At 42.2% G+C, this 22,655-nt stretch overlaps 1 protein-coding gene across 1 annotated transcript in view; it reads right to left on the reverse strand.

Annotated features, from left to right (window-relative positions):
- Positions 1-15,265, reverse strand: part of LOC118357943 (substance-P receptor-like) — a 36,444-nt gene extending 21,179 nt beyond the window's left edge. The window contains exons 1-2 of the mRNA XM_035735249.2: positions 14,856-15,265; positions 6,224-6,418 (exon numbers count right to left, since the gene is read on the reverse strand). Coding sequence (XP_035591142.1) covers positions 6,224-6,418; positions 14,856-15,265 — 605 coding nt within the window. The remainder of the gene's footprint in view (positions 1-6,223; positions 6,419-14,855) is intronic.
- Positions 15,266-22,655: the final 7,390 nt, after the last annotated feature.

Consider the following 22,655-nt stretch of genomic DNA (forward strand, 5'->3'; position numbering starts at 1 on the left):
TGGCATGAGTAGCAGGGCGCTGAAATGTTGCGCGATTTTTAACAAAAAGCTGCGAAAATGCGCATGATCCATAACAGGTTTTAAAGAACTCCAGGCCTCAAGAGGGCAGATAACCCAAAAACACAGGTGGAACTAAAAAAATTGAGCCAGGATTTCTGGAGGGACTACTTTTACATGTGCACCTGGCAGATAAGCATGGGTATAAAATGTTTGGGCTTAGCTTTGCTTGGGTCCTCAACATACAAACAGCTCATTGTTCAACCCTAAAGACGCAACTGGTATGTAATGTTTGGAATTATTTATTATGTTGCATCCAGTGCTTAGCACAATATACATGTTTAACTCTGATAGGAGTGGTGACTTTTTTTGTGGATAATTTCTGACTGCAGAAGTAATTGCTTGAAGTGCAAGATTAAATTGTTTAAACGTTTACTTTATTCAAAGCCATGCTTTGTTGCTGTGTCATGCATTGTTTGTGTAAAATAATGCATGTTTATTCTCTGTTTAAGGTTATCAACTTACTCCTATTCCTCTGTCATTCAACTACTCTATTCAACAAATCAACTGTTTCAACAAATGGCATCAAAACCATAAAACACTAAAAAGGAATTGAGTTGTGCCTTTGCATTCTTCATGTGTTGAGCAAGCTGTTTTCAAGTTTGGGCAGAGCTGAAATAATTATAACACCTGGACAACTTGACAGTTGGCTCAATTTTTTTAGTTCCACTCGTGTTTTTTGGTTATCTGCCCTCTTGAGGCTTGGAGTTCTTTAAAGGAAGAGCTGCCATTGTGCTCATGTTTTGAGTGTTCTGTTTTTTGATGCAACAATGACAAAGTGAAAACATTGTGGAAATGTATAAAAAATTAAAAACAGAAATGCATTATTTACACAAGTATTCAGACCATTTGCTATTGAGCTCAGGTGCATCATGTTTCTGACCAAACTGAGTAATCGGGGGAGAAGGGCTTTGGTCAGGGAGGTGTCCAAGAACCCGATGGTCATTCTAACAGAGCTCCAGAGTTACTCTGTGGAGATGGGAGAACCTTCCAGAAGAACAACCATCTCTGCAGCATTCTACCAATCAGGCCTTTATTGTAGAGTGGCCAGATGGAAGCCCCTCCTCAGTAAAAGGCACACGACAGCCCCCAGGCACCGAAAGGACTCTCAGACCATGAGAAACAGGATTATCTGGTCTGATGAAACCAAGATTGAACTCTTCTGCCTGAATGCCAAGCGTCACGTCTGGAGGAAACCTGGCATCATCGCTACACTGAAGCAGGTGGCAGCATCATACTCTGGGGGATGTTCTTCAGTGGCAGGGACTGGGAGACTAGTCAGGATTGAGGGGAAAATGAACGGAGAAGAACATAGAGATCCTTGATGAAAGCCAGCTCCAGCGCTCTCAGGACCTCAGACTGGGGCAAAGGTTCACCTTCCAATAAGACAATGACCCTAAGCACACAACCAAGATAATGCAGGAGTGGCTTCGGAACAAGTCTCTGAATGCCCTTGTGTGGCCCAGCTTCAACAAAGTCTTGAGTAAAGGCTCTGAATATTTTTCTAAAACTGTCTTCAGTTTTTTGTTTTTTATACATTTTCAAAAACGTCTAAACCTGTTTTTAATTTGTTATGGGGTATTGTGTGTAGATCGAATTTGAAAAAAAAAATGAGGCTGTAACATAACAATGTGGGAAAAGTCAAGGGGTCTGAGTACTTTCCAAATGCACTGTATATAGTAAGGCAATAATGTCACCTACAGTATACATTTTTGCTGTGGGGAATAGAATAGGAAGGCCGTCAACAGCACTGCTCCCCAATTATTTTTCTGGTCCCCTTCACCTGATGATGTACATCAAACCAAAGGCTGTGAAAATGTATTTGTGTGTGTGAGAGAGAGCCGTGAAAATGAATGGCAGCTTCAGCTGAAGGTGTAAATCCTCCTATCGCCTCACAATGTAGCTGCTGTGAGAGAAAGACAGAGAGAGGGGGGAGACACACACACGCAGGAGAGAGAGGGGGAGAGAGACAGAGATTTGGGGTCCGCTCACCAACCAAGAATTCACAAAATGTGACAAACACCAAATTTAGAGTCTGCATGCAGAATTCTGCAAACATATCCTACGTAAAATACAACGTAAAACACCAAATAATGCTTGCAGAGCAGAGTTAGGCCGATACCTGCTAATTATCGAAATCCAGAAATCTGATAAGTTTCCTGGATTTCGATAATTAGCAGGTATCGGCCTAACTCTAACATATCCTCCGTTGTATTTTACGTAGGATATGTTTGCAGAATTCTGCATGCAGACTCTAAATTTGGTGTTTGTCACACCATGCTTCACTGTAGGGATGTTGGCAGGTTTCCTCCAGGCGTGACGCTTGGCATTCAGGCTGAAGAGTTCAATCTTGGTTTCATCAGACTAGAGAATCTTGTTTCTCATGGTCTGAGAATCCTTTCAGTGCCTGTTGGCAAACTCCATGCTGGCTGTCATGTGCCTTTTACTGAGGAGGGGCTTCCGTCTGGCCACTCTACAATAAAGGCCTGATTGGTAGAGTGCTGCACAGATGGTTTTCCTTCTGGAAGGTTCTCCCATCTCCACAGAGTAACTCTAGAGCTCGGTCAGAATGACCATCGGGTTCTTGGACACCTCCCTGACCAAGGCCCTACTCCCCCAATTGCTCAGTTTGGCCGGAAACACAATGCACCTGAGCTCAATAGCAAATGGTCTGAATACTTATGTAAATAAGGTATTACTTTTAATACATTTGCAAAAAAAAACATTTTCACTTTGTCATTATGGGGTACTGTGTGTAGATTGATGATGAAAAAAATATTGAATCATTTTTAGAAGGCTGTAACATAAAATGTGGAAAAAGTCAAGGGGTCTGAGTACTTTCCAATTGCACTGTACAATTTCAAGTTCTTGACATTTTCAAGAATGACTGACCTTCATGTCTTAAAGTAATGATAGACTGTCGTTTCTCTTTTGCTTTTTTGAGCTGTTCTTGCCATAATACGGATTTGGTCTTTTACGAAATATCTTCTTTATGCCTCCCCGACCTCTAACCACTCGGCTACCTGCCGCTCTAACCACTCGGCTACCTGCCGCTCTAACCACTAGACTACCTGCCGCTCTAACCACTAGACTACCTGCCGCTCTAACCACTAGGCTACCTGCCGCTCTAACCACTAGGCTACCTGCCGCTCTAACCACTCGGCTACCAGCCGCTCTAACCACTCGGCTACCTGCCGCTCTAACCACTCGGCTACCTGCCGCTCTAACCACTCGGCTACCTGCCGCTCTAACCACTCGGCTACCTGCCGCTCTAACCACTCGGCTACCTGCCCCTCTAACCACTCGGCTACCTGCCCCTCTAACCACTCGGCTACCTGCCCCTCTAACCACTCGGCTACCTGCCACTCTAACCACTCGGCTACCTGCCACTCTAACCACTCGGCTACCTGCCACTCTAACCACTCGGCTACCTGCCCCTCTAACCACTCGGCTACCTGCCCCTCTAACCACTCGGCTACCTGCCACTCTAACCACTCGGCTACCTGCCACTCTAACCACTCGGCTACCTGCCACTCTAACCACTCGGCTAACTGCCGCTCTAACCACTCGGCTACCAGCCGCTCTAACCACTCGGCTACCTGCCGCTCTAACCGCTAGGCTACCTGCCGCTCTAACCGCTAGGCTACCTGCCGCTCTAACCGCTAGGCTACCAGCCGCTCTAACCACTAGACTACCAGCCACTCTCACCACTAGACTACCAGCCACTCTCACCACTAGACTACCAGCCACTCTAACCACTAGACTACCTGCCGCTCTAACCACTCGGCTACCTGCCGCTCTAACCACTCGGCTACCTGCCGCTCTAACCACTAGACTACCTGCCGCTCTAACCACTAGACTACCTGCCGCTCTAACCACTAGGCTACCTGCCGCTCTAACCACTAGGCTACCTGCCGCTCTAACCACTCGGCTACCAGCCGCTCTAACCACTCGGCTACCTGCCGCTCTAACCACTCGGCTACCTGCCGCTCTAACCACTCGGCTACCTGCCGCTCTAACCACTCGGCTACCTGCCGCTCTAACCACTCGGCTACCTGCCCCTCTAACCACTCGGCTACCTGCCCCTCTAACCACTCGGCTACCTGCCACTCTAACCACTCGGCTACCTGCCACTCTAACCACTCGGCTACCTGCCACTCTAACCACTCGGCTACCTGCCACTCTAACCACTCGGCTACCTGCCACTCTAACCACTCGGCTAACTGCCACTCTAACCACTCGGCTACCTGCCACTCTAACCACTAGGCTACCTACATGCTCCACTGTTTTGATTGGTGTAATGTTAGCTAGAACCCACAAGTGTCTATCCAGATAATGAAAAGGCTCCTGTGAAAGAGAATTCATGGAACTTATAGTTACACACCCTTTACGGCGTGCATGATCATGAGCAAAGTAATTGTAGCCTATCATTTCACTTCCCCTGTGAGAACCATGAGCACGGGCTGACTTGGCTTTGCTGTACCTCAACCAAAGCCTGCCAGCCGCCTACCTACCTAAGGTTGCACGGTGTCCATTACAATGTAGAATAACGCATATCAGCTATCTTTCAAAAGTTATCCATTTTGCTGGAGCTTCATCTAATTCTTTCTAACTATTTCTATGGCGGATTCGCGCAATTTATGGAAGATGACAAAAGATTAAGATAACAATTGAAAACAATAGATGGCAAAGTCAAAGATGGGCCAGTGGTTTCCGTCTGAGGCAAAGTTATCCCTAAAACCAATGCATAAGACAAATCCAGCTCCGGAACCAGCCATAAAGCCAGCTGGCTAATCTTTTGAATATGGTGTGGTCAAAAAGAAAACTGCTAATAACATTACCTAACTAGATACGGTTAGCCTTCTAGCTAGCTACACTGACAGCTGTCAGTGCCCTATTACTTGAGATTTATCAACTCCATGTGGAAATTCCCAATTTGTGCATATGTATAAGTAGCCATTGTTATTCTTTGGAGGTGGAACCTAAACATGCATTTCCTCTATTGGACAGGAAATGATGTTGAAATGGAGGCAAATTCCTCTAGAGGTGTCCTTTAATTAAGCCTGTGTTAAAAGATGCTTAAAATTATTAAAAGACCAAAAAAAAGGCATTGTGATTGTGTTGAATTGTGTTTGGGAAAGAAATATTAACATGGTTTTAAAAAGGTAGTGGTAATATTTCATTCAGTATAGAAATTTATAAGAAACTAGAGAGATTTTTTAAGACATACAATATGCCACACTCCCATTGCATGAATTAAACTTTGACCTACCAGCACCATCACCCAGTCACAGGACCACGTCACCCACTTACCCCAAGGGGGTTCAAGTTATCGTGTCCCGCAGCTCAACTTACCCCATAAACCACTTTTTTTTCAGACAAGCAGTTTTCAAAACCGTAATGTTTACATTAATTCTGATTATTTCCAGGGATACACAACTTCCTGAAATATATATCTTTGTTAGAAAGAATACTAGATTTCCCCTTTTGGAGTGATGCTGAATGTAGAAAATGGCTCAACACCCTACTTTCCCCTTTCTTTTCACATAAAGAAACAAAGTATCTTTGTTCCATGTTGCTTTTATTCACTAATACACACACACTCTGTCACGTTCGTCGTAATGATGAGACCACGGCGCAGCGTGATAAGAAAACATTCTTCTATAATAAACGAAGAACACTTAAACAAATGTGACGCTGTACTAAACCGAGTGCTGACATGCAAATACACAGACAATAACCCACAAAACCAAAATGGCAAATGGCAACCTAAATGGGATCCCCAATCAGAGACAATGATAAACAGCTCAGTTCAGGCCACCATAGACCTACATGTACCTAGACAAACCAAAAACCCATAGATGTACAAAAGATAACTAAGGTCAGGGCATGACACACACACACACACACACACACAAAACACACACACACACACACACACGTGCGCGCACGCACACACACACACACACACACACACACACACACACACACACACACACACACACACACACACACACACACACACACACACACACACACACACACACACACACACACACACACACACACACACACACACACACACTGACTCAGTCTGGCTCTCTCTCTCGCTCTCTGACTTTCTCTCTCTTTCTCTCTCTCAAACACACTTATAAATGAAACTCACAGAATTTTGTAGTCACAGCCAGTGTATTCGGGCCACTCGATGTAACAAATGATTCGTCCAGGGAGCTCCTCGGTTACTGAGTAGTAGTATTGAGGGAAGGCCAGAAGCAGAGCCAGCACCCAGATCACCCCCACGATTACCTTGGTCTCTGTGGATGACATGCGTTGCTGCAGGGGGTGGATGATGGCAGTGTACCTAGGAGGAGAGGAGAGGCAGCAGGGGCAAACACATGTTCAGTCCTGGGGGAAGATACAATGGGAAGATCTACAAGCACACACACACACACACACACACACAAATGATCACACACACACACACACACACACACACACACACACACACAAAACTATGTCTTAGTATACTTCTGAGTACTTTGAGGGGACAAACAATTATTTCCCATTCAAACATTGTATTTTCCCCAACCCTAAACTCAACCCTAAAACTAACCCTAACTCTTACTCTTACCCTTATTCTTACCCTTAACCTAATCCTAAAATAGCAATTTTTTTAAATGAAGACCGGTAAAATGTCCTCCCTTCTGTGTCCTCACACACATACACGCATGCACGCACACACATCTACACACACACTGAAGGTATTGATAAAACATTTTCTATTATTTTCCGCTGAGCTTCAGGGTCTCCAACAATGCAATGTGGATGTTACAATTTCAGTTGGACTCATAGACTACGTCTGCCTTTTGACAGAGTAAAAACTTATCGTCATCCTGTGAATACATTTTTCTGATAAGAGAAAATCATACTGTAAATTGGTCTCCTTTGAATCGTACCAACATAATAATTAATCCAGACATTATCAGACCTTTGAAATGAAAAGAGGCCCTATGGAAGTCAAAATATTTATTTTCACCACCACTTTAGTATCATTCTCTCTTAGATTGATAATCATGCAGCACCTCATTTCAGTCGGAGCACATACTGTACTGAGTGCATGAATATGTCCCAAATGGCACCCTGTTCTCTATATCCCTCTAACTCACCTCAGGACCTGGAAGCCACTGCTTTTTTTATTGTTCCCCTCTAATCAAGGACTGATTTAGACCTGGGACACCAGGTGGGTGCAATTCATTATCAGCAGGCTTCGGACCTCATTGGGAAAGAGTTGAATACCCCTGCCTTATATCATGTACTACCTTTGAGTCCCTGGTCAAAAGTAGTGCACTAGGCTACTGACGTGACAGTATCTCACACTTCGACAGCAGCATATCAAGCGGCACTTGAGAGGAAATGCAAATTCTTCCCCCTGGAGTCGATATCTGCGCTGAAATCTAATTAGCACAATAATTTAATTGCTGACTTTAAGCTAGAGACTTCTGGGTTTTTGCATGGGCTGCGCATCTCAATCCACTGACTGCGCCAGTGTTGGCCGTTCGGCTCTGCAATGGAAAACAACAGACTTACAACGTGTTTGTGAGACCAGGACACAGATCTTCTCATGAAAACGTCCGTAAAGTCAGAACGTTTTGAGCTAGTAGATATTTGTAAAGCTGAGACTCTCACTAATACGAACGTGTCATCCATTTTGGTCCATCGGCGTACTAACTCTGTACAGGTCTTCTCACAAAAAGTCTGTAGAGTCGGAACAGTTTGAGCTAGAAACTATTTGGACACAGTTCTGAAAAGCGGAGACACAAGCTTCACAGTACTGGTCCCAAGGTCATCCGGTAACTGGAAGTGAATAGGATCTTTCAACCAAAAAAATGTCCCTGAGCTTTCCTATATTTCTAAAATACAGGAAACATACTTCAAAACAAACTTCCTTTGGATTTATTTTTAGACTATCTCAACTCAAATCAACGTTTAGTGGTCATGTAAACAGATTTGCAGATGTTATCGCAGGTGCAACAAAATGCTTGTGTTTAATACCTGTCACGCCTGCTCCCACTCCCCCTCTCTGGCACTCGAGGATGTCAGCCTGCCCTTCATTACGCACACCTGTCACAATCATTACCTGCCGCTGCACAATATTGGACTCACCTGGACTCCATTACTTTGTAAATTACCCCTCTTTATCTGCCTGCTCCTCACGTTATTCCCTGTGTCAGCATTGGTGTGGTTATTTTTCCCTCGTCCAGACGCTGTTCCTGTCCTGTTTCATGTCCGTTGTTCATTACATTTTCTCCTTGTACCTGCTTCCTGTCTCCAGCATTGATCCTCACAATACCTAGCAATAATACAATAAACAATACGCACATAATCCATAAAAAAACAAATATCAGAACGAGCAATGTCAGAGACTGGTTTTGCAATGTCTTTTTTGCCATGTATGAATGTGTTATTCAATGTGTTTCTATGGGCTAATAGCAGTAAGACCAAATTCAATGTTTCATCAAATAATAAAAACTATTTTTTTTGCTGATACCTACAGGGATCCTAAAATTTGAAATCAAATAGCTAGATGGTATATGGTATGACCATCTCAACAAAAACTCATCTGTTAGCTTAGTAGATATCGCTATCTAGAGGCTTAGACACTAGGGGTTATACTGGGGTTATACTGGGAGATCTAATCAACATCGTAATCCAAATAATAGCCCCATTTAATCTGCTAATTGGATTTCTGCCAATAACCAAATTGGGGGAGAGATGATACTTGATTTCAAAACACTCCCAGTAGTCGACACAAATATTTGTCCCATTTTGACTATCTGCTATGCTCGGCTTGTTCCACTACCACATGGCTAAGAAACTTGTATATTGTTCCAATGCTGCTTCTCCATGGTATGAGTTTAGTTTAGAGGTGTCTCTGACAACACTACTTGAAGAGCCTATATACAGTTGATGCTATAGAGTAATGGCTTTTGAGGCTAATGTGGGTTAGATACTGGTGACTGATGTCAGTTTGTTTACTTTTCACCAATGGCATACAAATGCATAGATTTACATACTGTATGTCCACATGAACAAACAACAAACACATAACCACTGTCTTTATTTTTTATTTTCATACCCTTACTACACCATGGAATCATTTTTTAGCGAATCCTTTTTTTATTTTCCAAGGGGAAATTCGATCTGTATTCTGTAGCTACTACTTGCCCCCGAGTGTCTGCAGCCTCGCTCTTTGTCTCAATTTCTTTCACACCTGTTTCGCACCTCACTTTCTTTCTCTGTGTTCTACCTGCCTTTGTTGTGAATGTCTTTAGGCAATAGCAGGCAACACTGGAAGATGGTATGAATGAATTAGAGAGGCACAAATCCAATGATCCGGCAATAACATCTAAACCACCAAAGCCCCCTACAATACAAGGAAAAATGCAATCAAGCAAAAGGAAGATTTTGCCATCAGGGTGCTCTCATCTCATAGAGAGCTCGCCATGGAATAGGGTCCTTCTGCAGAGGGGCCAACACCCTTGCATAATATCTACATCAACAGATGGGAGGAGATGTGTCCCGGTGGCAGACCTGGGTTCCAATACTTATGTCAAATAGTAAATATGAAACATGGCTTTGGGACAAGATACCCCCCATGGCTATCCAACTCAATGGATTCTCCATTCACCAAGCAGATAGGACATTGGATTCAGGGAAATCGAGAAGGGGAGGGGTATGCCTTTTCATCAACAGCAAATGGTGTGCTGACTCTAACGCAGTGGATGTCTCGACCCATTGTTCACCCGTCTTGGTATACCTCATGGTCAAATGCCAACACTTCTACATCTCAACTGTGTGCTGCTGTTATCGTGACTGTTATACATTTCACGTCATAACAAAAATAACAACAAACTGGTACTTCATGAACTGTACGAGGCTATAAACAAGCAGGAAATCATGCACACAAAGGCCTTTTCTTCTTGCCAGTGATTTGAATTCCACGTCATTAAGACGTGATGAAAACTTCCATCAACATGTCTCCTTTGCCACAAGGGGCGATAAAGTTCTAGACCACTATTACTCTACCCATAAGAAAGCATACAGGGCACTCCCTCGTCCCCCCTTCAGCAAATCAGATCATGACTCTATTCTCCTGCTTCCTGTCTACAAGCAGTACCTCAAATAGGAAGTACCCTTGACGCACTCTGTTGAGAAATGCTCCTCCGAATCAGAGGCTAATATTTTACACTTTTACTTGCTCCATAGTATGTCCAGCCAATGTAGCAATTACATGATTTTTAAAATACCATGCCTTTTGTTTTACCCAAATTTAGAACCAGCTTTAAATCATACAGGTTATGTTGTATGATGTTAAATGCTCTTTGGGCATTTTCAAAAGCTAAAGATAAACTACTACCACTTTAATAAATAACAGTATCATCTGCATAAAAATGAACATCTGCTGTTTCAATAAGATCCCCAATGTTGTTGATATGCAAAATGAACAGCAGTGGGCCCAAAATAGAACCTTGCGGAACACAATGAAACTTCTTGTCAAGAGCACAGTGGATGTCATTTAAAACCTTCAATGTTGCTGAAACAGTGCCGTGGTCAAACCTACAACCTGATTGCATTCCATTTAAGATGTTGTTTTCTTGGAAGTAGGCCTTTAGCTGCCTACTAACTAGGGACTCCGGTGCCTTTGACAATACAGACAATCTTGATGTGGGTCGATAGTTGTCAAGTAGCGAAGGATCTCCACCTTTCAGGAGAAGCGGTACAAAATTAGATTTCCATATCTTGTGGATTTCCTTAACATCAAGGATAAGGTTAAAAATACATGTTAAGGGGGAGCAATGATGTCTGCAGCTAGGTGTAGGAAGCGGGGGTCTAGTTCATCAGGGCCAGGGGATTTTTTTCCATAAATGTCTTTCAGGGCTCTGAAACAGAGAAGGATGAAAAGGAGAATCTGGTGAAAGAGTGAGTGCACAGGGGTGTCAGGTAAATTTGTAGGGGGCTCAATTATACCTTTGACCTTTTCAAATAAACTCCCTGCATCTAAAAAATGCTGATTCAAGGTTTTCAGAATGGAGGTTCTCCCATTTACAATCTGTGTGTCTACCAACAATTGTTTGGGAGGCTGTGTATCTTTTTTTGCAGTACAAACCTTTCACTACTTGCCAAAATGTGGGTGGATTATTTAAATTATCTGAAGTAGATTTCAGGTAGTAGTCTGATTTCAATTTACGGATCATAGCCAAGACGTTTAAAAGCCATCCAATCATCTGCCTAACCAGTCCCTCTTGCTTTAGCTCACATAGCATTTTGTTCCCTTACGATTTTTGTAAGTTCCTTAGTAAACCAAGGGTTCTCTCTGACCTTAATCCTGATTTTTTTTGAAAGGGGCATGCCTATTGCATACATCCTGGAATGTGTTATGGAAGTAGGAAAAGGCTAGTTCAACATCAGGGATTAATTCCAGACTATTCCATTCAATTCTAGATACATCATGTAGAAAACCTTGAATATCAAACCGCTTCCAGTTTATTTTCTTATTAATGACAAGTGGAGATTTCTTAAGAATTGTACTATCTCTCACTCAGGCAATAGCACAGTGATCACTTATGTAATTTGCTAAAATACCAGAAGCATTAAAATAATTAGGAGTATTGGTTAAGATCAAATCAATCAAAGATGATTTCAGAGGATATTTTATATTCAACCTAGTTACACTGTTAACAAACTGAGTGAGATTATGGGTATTGCATAGAATTTAGAGATGATCAGAGCTAGATGTTAACATGTCCTGATTCAGATAACTCATCAGGACGAACTCAGAGTTGACATTCTGTGATAACAATTTGAAAATACAACCCAGAGAGCCAACAGTAGCAGATGGAGGTCTATAACAACAAGACACAACAATATTTAAAGATGAGCCAAGGTTTAGGTTCAAAGACAGATATTCAAATTGCTTAGGTTTAGTAACAGAAGTCAGAACAACCACTGAAAACTTGTCTTTTATGTATATAGCAACACCACCACCTTTAGATTTACCATCTGTACGAAAAACATTGTAACCATTTATGCCAATATTTTTGTCTGTAAAATATTTTTTGAGCCAGGTTTCAGAAAGCATAAATACATCAGGGTCGGCAGTTATTATCCATATATTCACAAAATCAAGCTTTCTGCAGAAGACTTCTTACATTCCTATGCAAAAACTGCAGGCCACTGACTACTTAATTCGGCAGGGGTACGAAGGTCAGGACCTGGGTTAGATTGCACATTTCCAGACAGTAGAAGCAGCAAGATAATGTCTAGATCGAGGGTTACAACATTTGGAGTTCCAGACAGAACTTGAACGAGAGTCCAGAGTCACCAGAATCTTTAACACCACATATTTCAGGAGATGTGTGAAGTCCAGAGACATGGTACCAAGAGAACAGTACTGACATTTAAGAGCAAGAGTCCCATTTCTCCCATATTGTTTGGGAGAAATGTGCATAGTTCTCACGTGTATTTACGGTGCAAGTGTGTGGTTTCTCACAAAACTTGAGGGAAAAACAGTCATATATTTCCTCATTCACAGAGCAACGGGCTCTAAAAGTATTGTCAACATTGTAAAAGCCGAGGGTAGACAACAGCAAAATGAACAACAGCAACATGTTGGCTTATAGCCCTAAGAGTCACTAATCAAATAGTCCAACCGCAGATCAATAAAAAAAGTCAGCAATCACATGGTCCACCAGGGTCTGGTCTGGAGGTGGCGCTGCCGCATTGACCCCAGACTTTACACGTTTGACCCCCAGCACTGGGGGTTCATTCCCCGAATACTCCTTACTTATCTCCATTCACTTCCCTCTAACTCTCCCTATTTCATTCCTTCAAATGAACACATAAAGAATGCTGTTGTCCTTTTCTATATAAAGCAATAAGATGAAGATGGGTGAGAGAGATGCAGATTCAGTGATTTGCCAAATCACAGTGAGTCAGGATTAAATGAGTGGAAAGTGAATGAAGAATCACGGACACAGTAGTCTGACTGCCACAGCAGATGGTACAATTGGGTTAACATGCAATTTAATGTGCTTTAAAGTGCTTTGCAGTACCTACCCTATGTTCACACACACACACACACACACACACACACACACACACACACACACACACACACACACACACACACACACACACACACACACACACACACACACACACACACACACACACACACACACACACACTCATACATGCTCTCTCACACAAATATATATACACACAAAAAGGTGGCAGGGCTTGTCAGTGTGTTTTGGTTTGGCAGGCTGAGGATCTGACTGTGTGTACATACTTACCAGGGTGTCTTCACTGGGAGACTGAGAGTCAGACAGCATTTTTGAATTTTGCAACACTGAATGTTTTAGCACCCACCACAAGCTGCTGGGGATATTGTCCATCGTCGACACACACCCATGCAGATATACTCAGACAGGCAAACGCATGCACTGATAAACAGACACAAATACACACAAATGCTTGCACGCACACACACATTGACAGACGGAGGAAGGAGGTAACACAGACGCTACATGATAGACCTTACCAGTTACGTTTTGCATACAGGAGTGCATACATGATCACTGGCTCATTGAGTTTGTAAAGATAATGTGTTCATGAAGAGACAGGATTCATTAGGCAAGTTAATTACAGTATGTAGTTGAATAATGATGAATGGAGAGCTGACTACTAGCTTAACCTCTGTGTGTATAGTATTGCTCCGCTCACAAGCAGTGTGTGTGTGCGTGGGGGTAAAATACGGACCCTGCTCAAAAGTAGTGCACTATATAGGGAATAGGGTGTCATTTTGGCCAACATTGGGGGTAAATTCAGATCAGTGTGTGTTTGGAGCGTGTCTCTCTGTGACCTTTCAGCACCTGACATGAAACCTGCTCTCCCTACTCCAATTCCTCTCAGGGGTCATTTAATTTTAAAACACTGCAAAGGTCAAGTACATGCAGACTCTACTGGTAGAAAAGCAGAGATATCCAGGCATTACAGACTATTATTACAAATTAGACAGCAGCATTCACATGAGAAGGGCTTATCTCACAAACAGAAATGGAGGTTAATTATAACAGCCATGTGATGGGTGAGTCTGTTTAAAAACAAAAGCCTGGAGATAAACAAAACAGTGAGGTCAAACACACATTCACACATATACACGCACACATGCACGCACACACACGAAGCAACACATCCACGCACAACATACCACAGCACTCTAACACCACAGCCTCTGTCACCTTACATCAATACATAACATGAACACATCTACTATATACATTATTATTAACATCAATTATCTATAGCAGTTGCTGATTGACATACCCTAAATAACCGTTTGAATTGCAGTGCACAAATTAAATATATATTGATTGGTTGGTTTGATGAAGGATGTAGTAGCAGCGGCAGTAGCATAACTCCAGAACCAATTTTTTTGAATGAATACATTACTAGCTATATAACATGTCTATGTAACCTATGTATACATGTTATTGTCTTAATCCTAATATGTTATAACATAGTTATTAGGCTACTAATAACTTGGTGACTGGATTCAAGTGCATTATTGTTATTATTAAAGTGCATTATTGTTATTATTAAAGTGCAGTTTTGTTCTGTTTGATTTATTGTCACCATAAACATACATTCTAGCCTTTGGATTAAATTCACATTTGTTACATCAATGTGAAACATAAGAAGCTGCGCATTGAAACGTTTCCCCAAACAGAACTCACCTGTCCACCGCTATCGCAGTCATAGAGTATATACTAGCGAAGACAGCAGCGACGGGGAAGAAGTTGTGAAAGCGACAGTACATCAGCCCGAAGTACCACTCGTTGTGCACGGAATAGATGAAGTTGATAACGGTGTTGAAGGCAGACATAGACGCTTCAGCAAACGCGAGGTTCAACAGAAAATAGTTGGTCACAGTTCGCATTCGTTTATGCGCCATAATGATCCAAATTACAACGACGTTCCCCACCAGAGACACAGTAACCATGCAACTGTAGGCGAATGCCCATAGCACAATTCTCCAAACGGGTTGCACAAACTGGTTCCAGTCCTGATCAGTTCCATTGACCCCTGAACGGTTAGTCCAATTGCTTGGCAATTTTACATCAGTTGTGGTGAACAAGGGATCCATTTTTTGGTGTTCTGCTGGTGACAATAATATAATTAGTCCATGCAACACCTATGAAATGTACATTAATCAACCAGTTACTGATTGAATAAATGGTAAGGAATCATCTTGGAGAATACTGATGTCTTTCAATTGAAACTTTCTTCGTCATTGCCATCCTGACGAATTTGGCAGCCCTAAATTAGACTGGTAACATGATGCAATGATCACTGAAAAGCAGCTCACACAGAGAACATTTAGAATAACCCGCAGTTATTAAAAATGTAATTTGGATAAGAAAATTAATGTGTATTTAAGTTGACTCCACTCCGCGTAAAATGTAGGTGTTCCCTGGTACATGGCGTTCAAAGGAGCACCTCTTCTCCACCGCAGCAAAAAGACACAGGACGCGAAAGAAGCTGTTCCTAGACTTGACTCCTCTCCAGCGCTCTACTCCGTACCCTATACTCTTGGCTCATTGGGGTGCGCTCTCTCTCTCTCTCTCTCTCTCTCTCTCTCTCTCTCTCTCTCTCTCTCTCTCTCTCTCTCTCTCTCATACTTAGCACGCGTACGCAAATATCAGATATTTTCAGCAATTGTATATGGTAACGGGAAACGTTAATGGACTGGACAACTTGTTCAACGAGCCCAGCATAGTTTAGCAAATTCATAAATGTCTAAATTTAGACAATAGAGAGATATGTAGCCGACAAATACATATTGCTACTGTGGGATATGGGGATACCTATAGTGAATGGGTGATGTATATAAACTGAATGTATTTCATTATAGGCTCTACCCCACTATTTCCAATCAGCTAACATAGGCCACATATTCTGACAACCTTGGGGAAATAAGACATGGTGCCAAAAAATTGGAAAAGGGGAAAGAGAGGTTTAGATTAGAGAGAGGCTAATATGAATGTTGCTCTGTTTTCCTTTCCCCAAATTGGTGTAAAAAGTGTAGAAGATATTTATACTGAGGTGTTTTTTTAGAGGCCTCTTAAAACGTACCTGATGGGCTTCTATTGCATGCACCATAAGGGGATAGATAGAGTACTATGTCAAGCATAACTGAAGTCAGGTCCTGAAACCTGAAAGAGCAGGGAAATTCATTTTAAGTCAGTTATCACAACTGACTGTCTGTCACATGTTCCTGCTCACTCTCCATCTGGCCTCAACCACCCAATGCTCTGTGGCACTCTCTGCACGATAATGGTCATAGCTAAATTACTGAATGAATGTTGTACACAAGGAATTGGGGCAGATCGACAATCAGTCAATGTGCTTGAGTAACACAGAGAGTGAGAGAGACAGGGAGAGAGAGACAGCGAGAGAGACAGCGAGAGAGAGAGAGAGAGAGAGAGAGAGAGAGATAAATCCCTAGAGGCCCAGGGATAAATACTTCTGTGGGATTTTCTGTGTCTGAATGTCTAAGTGACTGGTTAGAGACAGTTTGCGCTGTTCTGTGAAGGGAGTAGTACACAGCGTTGTACGAGATCTTCAGTTTCTTGGCAATTTCTCACATGGAATAGCCTTCATTTCTCAGAACAATAATAGACTGACGAGTTTCAGAAGAAAAACTGGCCATTTTGAGCCTGTAATCGAACCCACAAATGCTGATGTTCAAGATACTCAACTAGTCTAAAGATGGCCAGTTTTATTGCTTCTTTAATCAGATCAACCGTTTTCAGCTGTGCTAACATAGTTGCAAAAGGGTTTTCTAATGATCAGTTAGCCTTTTAAAATGATAAGCTTGGATTAGCTAACACAACGTGCCATTGAAACACAGAAGGGATGGTTGCTGATAATGGACCTCTGTACGCCTATGTAGATATACCATATAAAAACAGACGTTTTCAGCTACAATAGTCATTTACAACATTAACAATGTCTACGCTGTATTTCTGATCAATTTGATGTTTTTTTAATGGACCAAAAAATGGCTTTTATTTAAAAAATAAGGAAATTTCTAAGTGACCCCGAACCTTTGAATGGTAGTGTATGTAGTAATACGCTTTAACAAGGACATTGCATTTTATAAGGCCATTGCTCGCCTCTGTCACAGGCTTTCACATGACGTGAGCTCAGCCTGGGAGCCGAGGCTAGGGCATTGCAGTTCTTGGAATATCCTCTTCAGAATTGAGAAAAGACCACACAATGGTAGCCTGTCATAGTACTACTAGCATCATATGCTGTAGTAATCCCATCACTGAAAATAATGGAGGTTGATTCATGTGTCTTACTTCAATCAATCAATCACATTTATTTATAAAGCCCTTCTTACATCAGCTGATAAATGACCAGCATGGTCAAATAATAATAATCACAGTAGTTGTCGAGGGTGCAGCAAGTCAGCACCTCAGGAGTAAATGTCAGTTGGCTTTTCATAGCCGATCATTCAGCGTATCTCTACCGCTCCTGCTGTCTCTAGAGAGTTGAAAACGGCAGGTCTGGGACAGGTAGCACGTTCGGTGAACAGGTCAGGGTTCCATAGCCGCAGGCAGAACAGTTGAAATTGGAGCAGCAGCACGGCCAGGTGGACTGGGGACAGCAAGGAGTCATCATGCCAGGTAGTCCTGAGGCATGGTCCTAGGGCTCAGGTCCCCCGAGAGAGAGAGAGAGAGAGAAAGAAAGAGAGGAAAAGAGAGAAAGGGAGAGAATTAGAGAGCATACTTAAATTCACACAAGACACCGGATAAGACAGGAGAAATCCTCCAGATATAACAGACTGACCCTAGCCCCCTGACACATAAACTACTGCAGCATAAATACTGGAGGCTGAGACAGGAGGGGTCGGGAGACACTGTGGCCCCATCCGACGATACCCCCGGACAAGGCCAAACAGGCAGGATATAACCCCACCCACTTTGCCAATGCATAGCCCCCACACCACTAGAGGGATAACTTCAACCACCAACTTACCATCCTGAGACAAGGCCGAGTATAGCCCACAAATATCTTCGCAACGGCACAGCCCAAGGGGGGGCGTCAACCCGGATGGATGTGTAATGTACCTATTACAATTGAGAAGAAGAATTTAAAATATTATTCCACATAGAGCAACCATTGACATGCCTGACAGCATAGTGGTAACATCATTAAGTGTGCACTTATACAGTAGGACCACCACTAAACAGCTGGAAGCCCTTGCAATGAGGACTGTCTATTGATTATCATCCATAGGATTGCTTAAAAGCTCACAGTGGATGCTACGGTGTAACTACTGTACAGATGTATGATCTTAAATTTGTATGAACTTAAATTGAGCCAGTTACAGTAGGAAATTATCCTGGAGCAACAGGAAATTTGAATTATTATGTGCATTGTAATTCATGGAAACTTTTGCAGGGGTCAATAGATTTTTTGTAAGAGAAAATCAAGTCTAGATTTCAAAGTGGAAATTACAAACTTCAGAAGCCTGTCACACCCTGATCTGTTTAAGCTGTCTTTGTGATTGTCTCCACTCCCATCCAGGTATCGCCTATCTTCCCCATTATCCCCTGTGAATTTATACCTGTGGTTTCTGTTCGCCTGTTGCCAGTTTGTCTTTGTCGAGTCAACCAGCGTTTTTGCCTCAGCTCCTGTTTTTTCCAGTCTCTCTTTTTCTCGCCCTCCTGGTTTTGACCCTTGCCTGTCCTGACCCTGAGCCTGCCTGCCGACCTGTGCCTTTGCCCCACCTCTGGATCATTGACCTCTGCCTACCCCGACCCTGAGCCTGCCTGCTGTCCAGTACCGTTGCCCCATCTCTGGTTTACTGACTCCTGCCTGCCTTGACCTGTCTATTGCCCCTGTTGGATTATCAAACCATTGTTCATTCGACATTGTTTGCATCTGGGTCTTACCTTCATACCTGATGAAGCCTTTTAAAACCGCAAATACAATACAAGTTTTAAATGCCCTTCATTGCAGAAGAGTTCTCCTGCAACAGAGTGGTCAAATGAAGATCCTATATCTGTACCGCCATACAGTACAGTATGTCATTATCTTGGATAACAGTAGGTTTCATCATATATTGAGCTCCTATAACTGTAAACGTTATCTCTAAGATCTATAGAATCATCTATTATTGGAGAGAAAATATGGTATTCATCTCACTACTAGCTATGAACTTGAGGACGAAAGGGTGGTCATGAAATGTATGGTCCAGAATATTGGGGGTTCTCTCTACCTGTCTCTCCTCTCCATGCTCCCCGTCTTGTGAGTCACACACAGCCTTTCTTTCCTGATCACTGTCCTCTATCCTCTCCCTCATCCTCTTTAATACGTCCTTCTTAAATTCCATTCTCTCTCACCTAAACCTCTATTTTTTGCATGACATCACTTATTTCCTATAGGGGGAAATAAGTAATCAGTGCTCCAAGGTAATCATCGGGACTGCTTAAAACATGTCAGCAATTCAACATTCTCACCAGTTCCCCTATAGGCAATGGGAGAGAGATGATTGAATCATATACAACATTGTTTCACATTCATTTCATGATTTTCGTTTTGGCACAGTACATGCATGTTATTGTTAGCATGGCAACCTGTACAATGTTAATGGCTCACAGTATAGGTAGAGGAAAACTAGATTATCCTGTCACCTTAGAGACGAGGAAGAAAATAAATGTTTATTATAGCGATGTCCAGAAACAGAACCAAACTCCTGTTATCTGGTGTAGATATTACACAGTAATAATCAATGACGCAGTAAATGTCTTTGGACTCTAATATTGTGTCTTTGGGCTCTAATATCCTGATCTATGTCAGAGTAGTTTCAGTCCAGCACTTTCTCACAATGAAGGATGGTGGTTCAGATAAGATGCTAATTGTCCAATTCCCTTTTGGAATAATTACACCAGTGTTTAAAGGACAGATGCAATAGACAAAACATTAATAAGAATGAGCTTAGTCCTTAGCTCTCTGACCTTTGTCCTGTTGATTTACATGAGAACACCTCAGAATTCAACGTGCTTTCTGGTCAAATGAGCTCTTCTGTTATGACATTTTTGCAACCTGCTTTGAATGCCAAAAGCTGACTTTTTTCTCCTCTTGTTTTTGACAACTCTTCATCCACAGTTTTTTGGGGGTGGGAGGGTTGGTCAACCCAGACCCATGTGTTTCGTTATTTCTAAATAGTCACTCTGAGTCACCCTATTCTGATAGAAAGGGCAGATTTTGTGAAATGTATATCTAATGGGGGATTATAAAAAGTTGAGAATTCATATAATATCCTGTTAAGCTACACTACCGGTCAAAAGTTTGAAGTGCCTTTTTTTCAGTCAGGCAATAAAATACAGTACCACAGTCAAAAGTTTGGACACACCTACTCATTCAAGGGTTTCTCGTTATTTTTAAATACATCAAAACTATGAAATAACACATATGATATCATGTAGTGTAACGGTTTTCTAGGTGTGAAGGAGAGTCGGACCAAAATGCAGCGTGTAGATTGCGATCCATGTTTAATAAACAACGTAAACATGAATTAACACAAACACTACAAAACAAAGAACGTAAATAACGAAACGAAAACCGAAACAGCCTATAATTGTGTCAACTAACACAGCGACAGGAACAAAGACACAAAGGACAATCACCCACGACAAACTCAAAGAATATGGCTGCCTAAATATGGTTCCCAATCAGAGACAACGATAAACACCTGCCTCTGATTGAGAACCACTCCAGACAGCCATAGACTTTGCTAGATACCCCACTAAGCTACAATCCCAATACCAACACCAAAACCCCAAGACAAAACACACCACAATACAAAAACCCCATGCCACACCCTGGCCTGACCCAATACATAAAGATAAACACAAAATACTTCGACCAGGGCGTGACATGTAGTAACCAAAAAAGTGTTAAACAAATCCAAATATATTTCATATTTGAGATTCTTCAAATAGTCAACCTTTGCCTTGATGACAGCTTTGCACGTGCTTCGTATTCTCTCAACCAGCTTCACCTGGAATGCTTTTCCAACAGTCTTAAAGGAGTTCCCACATATGCTGAGCACTTGTTGGCTGATTTTACTTCACTCTGACTCATCCCAAACCATCTCAATTTGGTTGAGGTCGGAGGAATGTGGAGGCCAGGTCATCTGATTCAGCACTCCATCACTCTCCTTCTTGGTAGAATAGCCCTTACACCGCCTGGAGGTGTGTTGGGTCATTGTCCTGTTGAAAAACAAATGATAGTCCCACTAAGCCCAAACCAGAAGGGATGGCATATCGCTGCAGAATGTTGTGGTAGCCATGCTGGTTAAGTGTGCCTTGAATTCTGAATAAATCACAGACAGTGTCACCAGCAATGCACCCCCACACCATAACACCTCTGCCTCTATGTTTTAAGGTGAGAAATACACATGCGGAGATCATCCATTGCCCCACACTGTGTCTCATAAAACCCCCAAATCTCAAATTTGGACTCCAGACCAAATGACAAATTTCCACCAGTCTAATGTGCTTGTGTTTCTTGGCCCAAACAAGTCTCTTCTTATTGGAGTCCTTTAGTAGGGGTTTCTTTGCAGCAATTTGACCATGAAGGCCGGATTCACACAGTCTCCTCTGAACAGATGATGTTGAGATGTGTCTGTTATTTGAACTCAGATAAGCATTTATTTGTGCTGCAATTTCTGAGGCTGGTAACTTTAATCAATGTATCCTCTGCAGCAGAGGTAACTCTGGTTCTTCCATTCCTGTGGCGGTCCTCATGAGAGCCAGTTTCTTCATAGCGCTTCATGGTTTTTGCGACTGCACTTGAAGAAACTTTCAAAGTTCTTGAAATTTTCCATATTGACATGTCTTAAAGTAATGATGGACTTTCGTTTCTCTTTGCTTATTTGAGCTGTTCTTGCCATAATATGGAATTGGTCTTTTACCAAATAGGTCTATCTTCTGTATACCACCCCTACCTTGTCACAACACAATTGATTGGTTCAAACGCATTAAGAAGTTAAAGAAATGCCACAAATGAACTTTTAACAAGGCACACCTGCTAATTTTAATGCATTCCAGGTGACTATCTCATGAAGCTGGTTGAGAGAATGCCAAGAGTGTGCAAAGCTGTCATCAAGGCAAAGGGTGGCTATTTGAAGAATCTCAAATAAATAATATATTTTGATTTGTTTAACACTTTTTTGGTTACTACATGATTCCATGTGTGTTATTTCATGTCCTCACTATTATTCTAAACTCTTGGATGAGTAGGTGTTCTAAAACTTTTGACCGGTAGTGTATATTTCCACTTTCACTCACAATGACATGACAACCACTGTGACAGTCATTCATTTCGTCAGTCCATGAGTCGGTCACTGGTTATGTGAGTTGGCATCCAATAGACTGACCCCAACGTGCATCTGGCCAGTAATTCATTCAGTGATCCCCAATGCCCTCAGCACAACCATCTATAATTCATGAATTATC

The sequence above is a fragment of the Oncorhynchus keta genome, chromosome 25 (assembly GCF_023373465.1).
Source record: "Oncorhynchus keta strain PuntledgeMale-10-30-2019 chromosome 25, Oket_V2, whole genome shotgun sequence".
Lineage (NCBI taxonomy): Eukaryota > Metazoa > Chordata > Actinopteri > Salmoniformes > Salmonidae > Oncorhynchus > Oncorhynchus keta.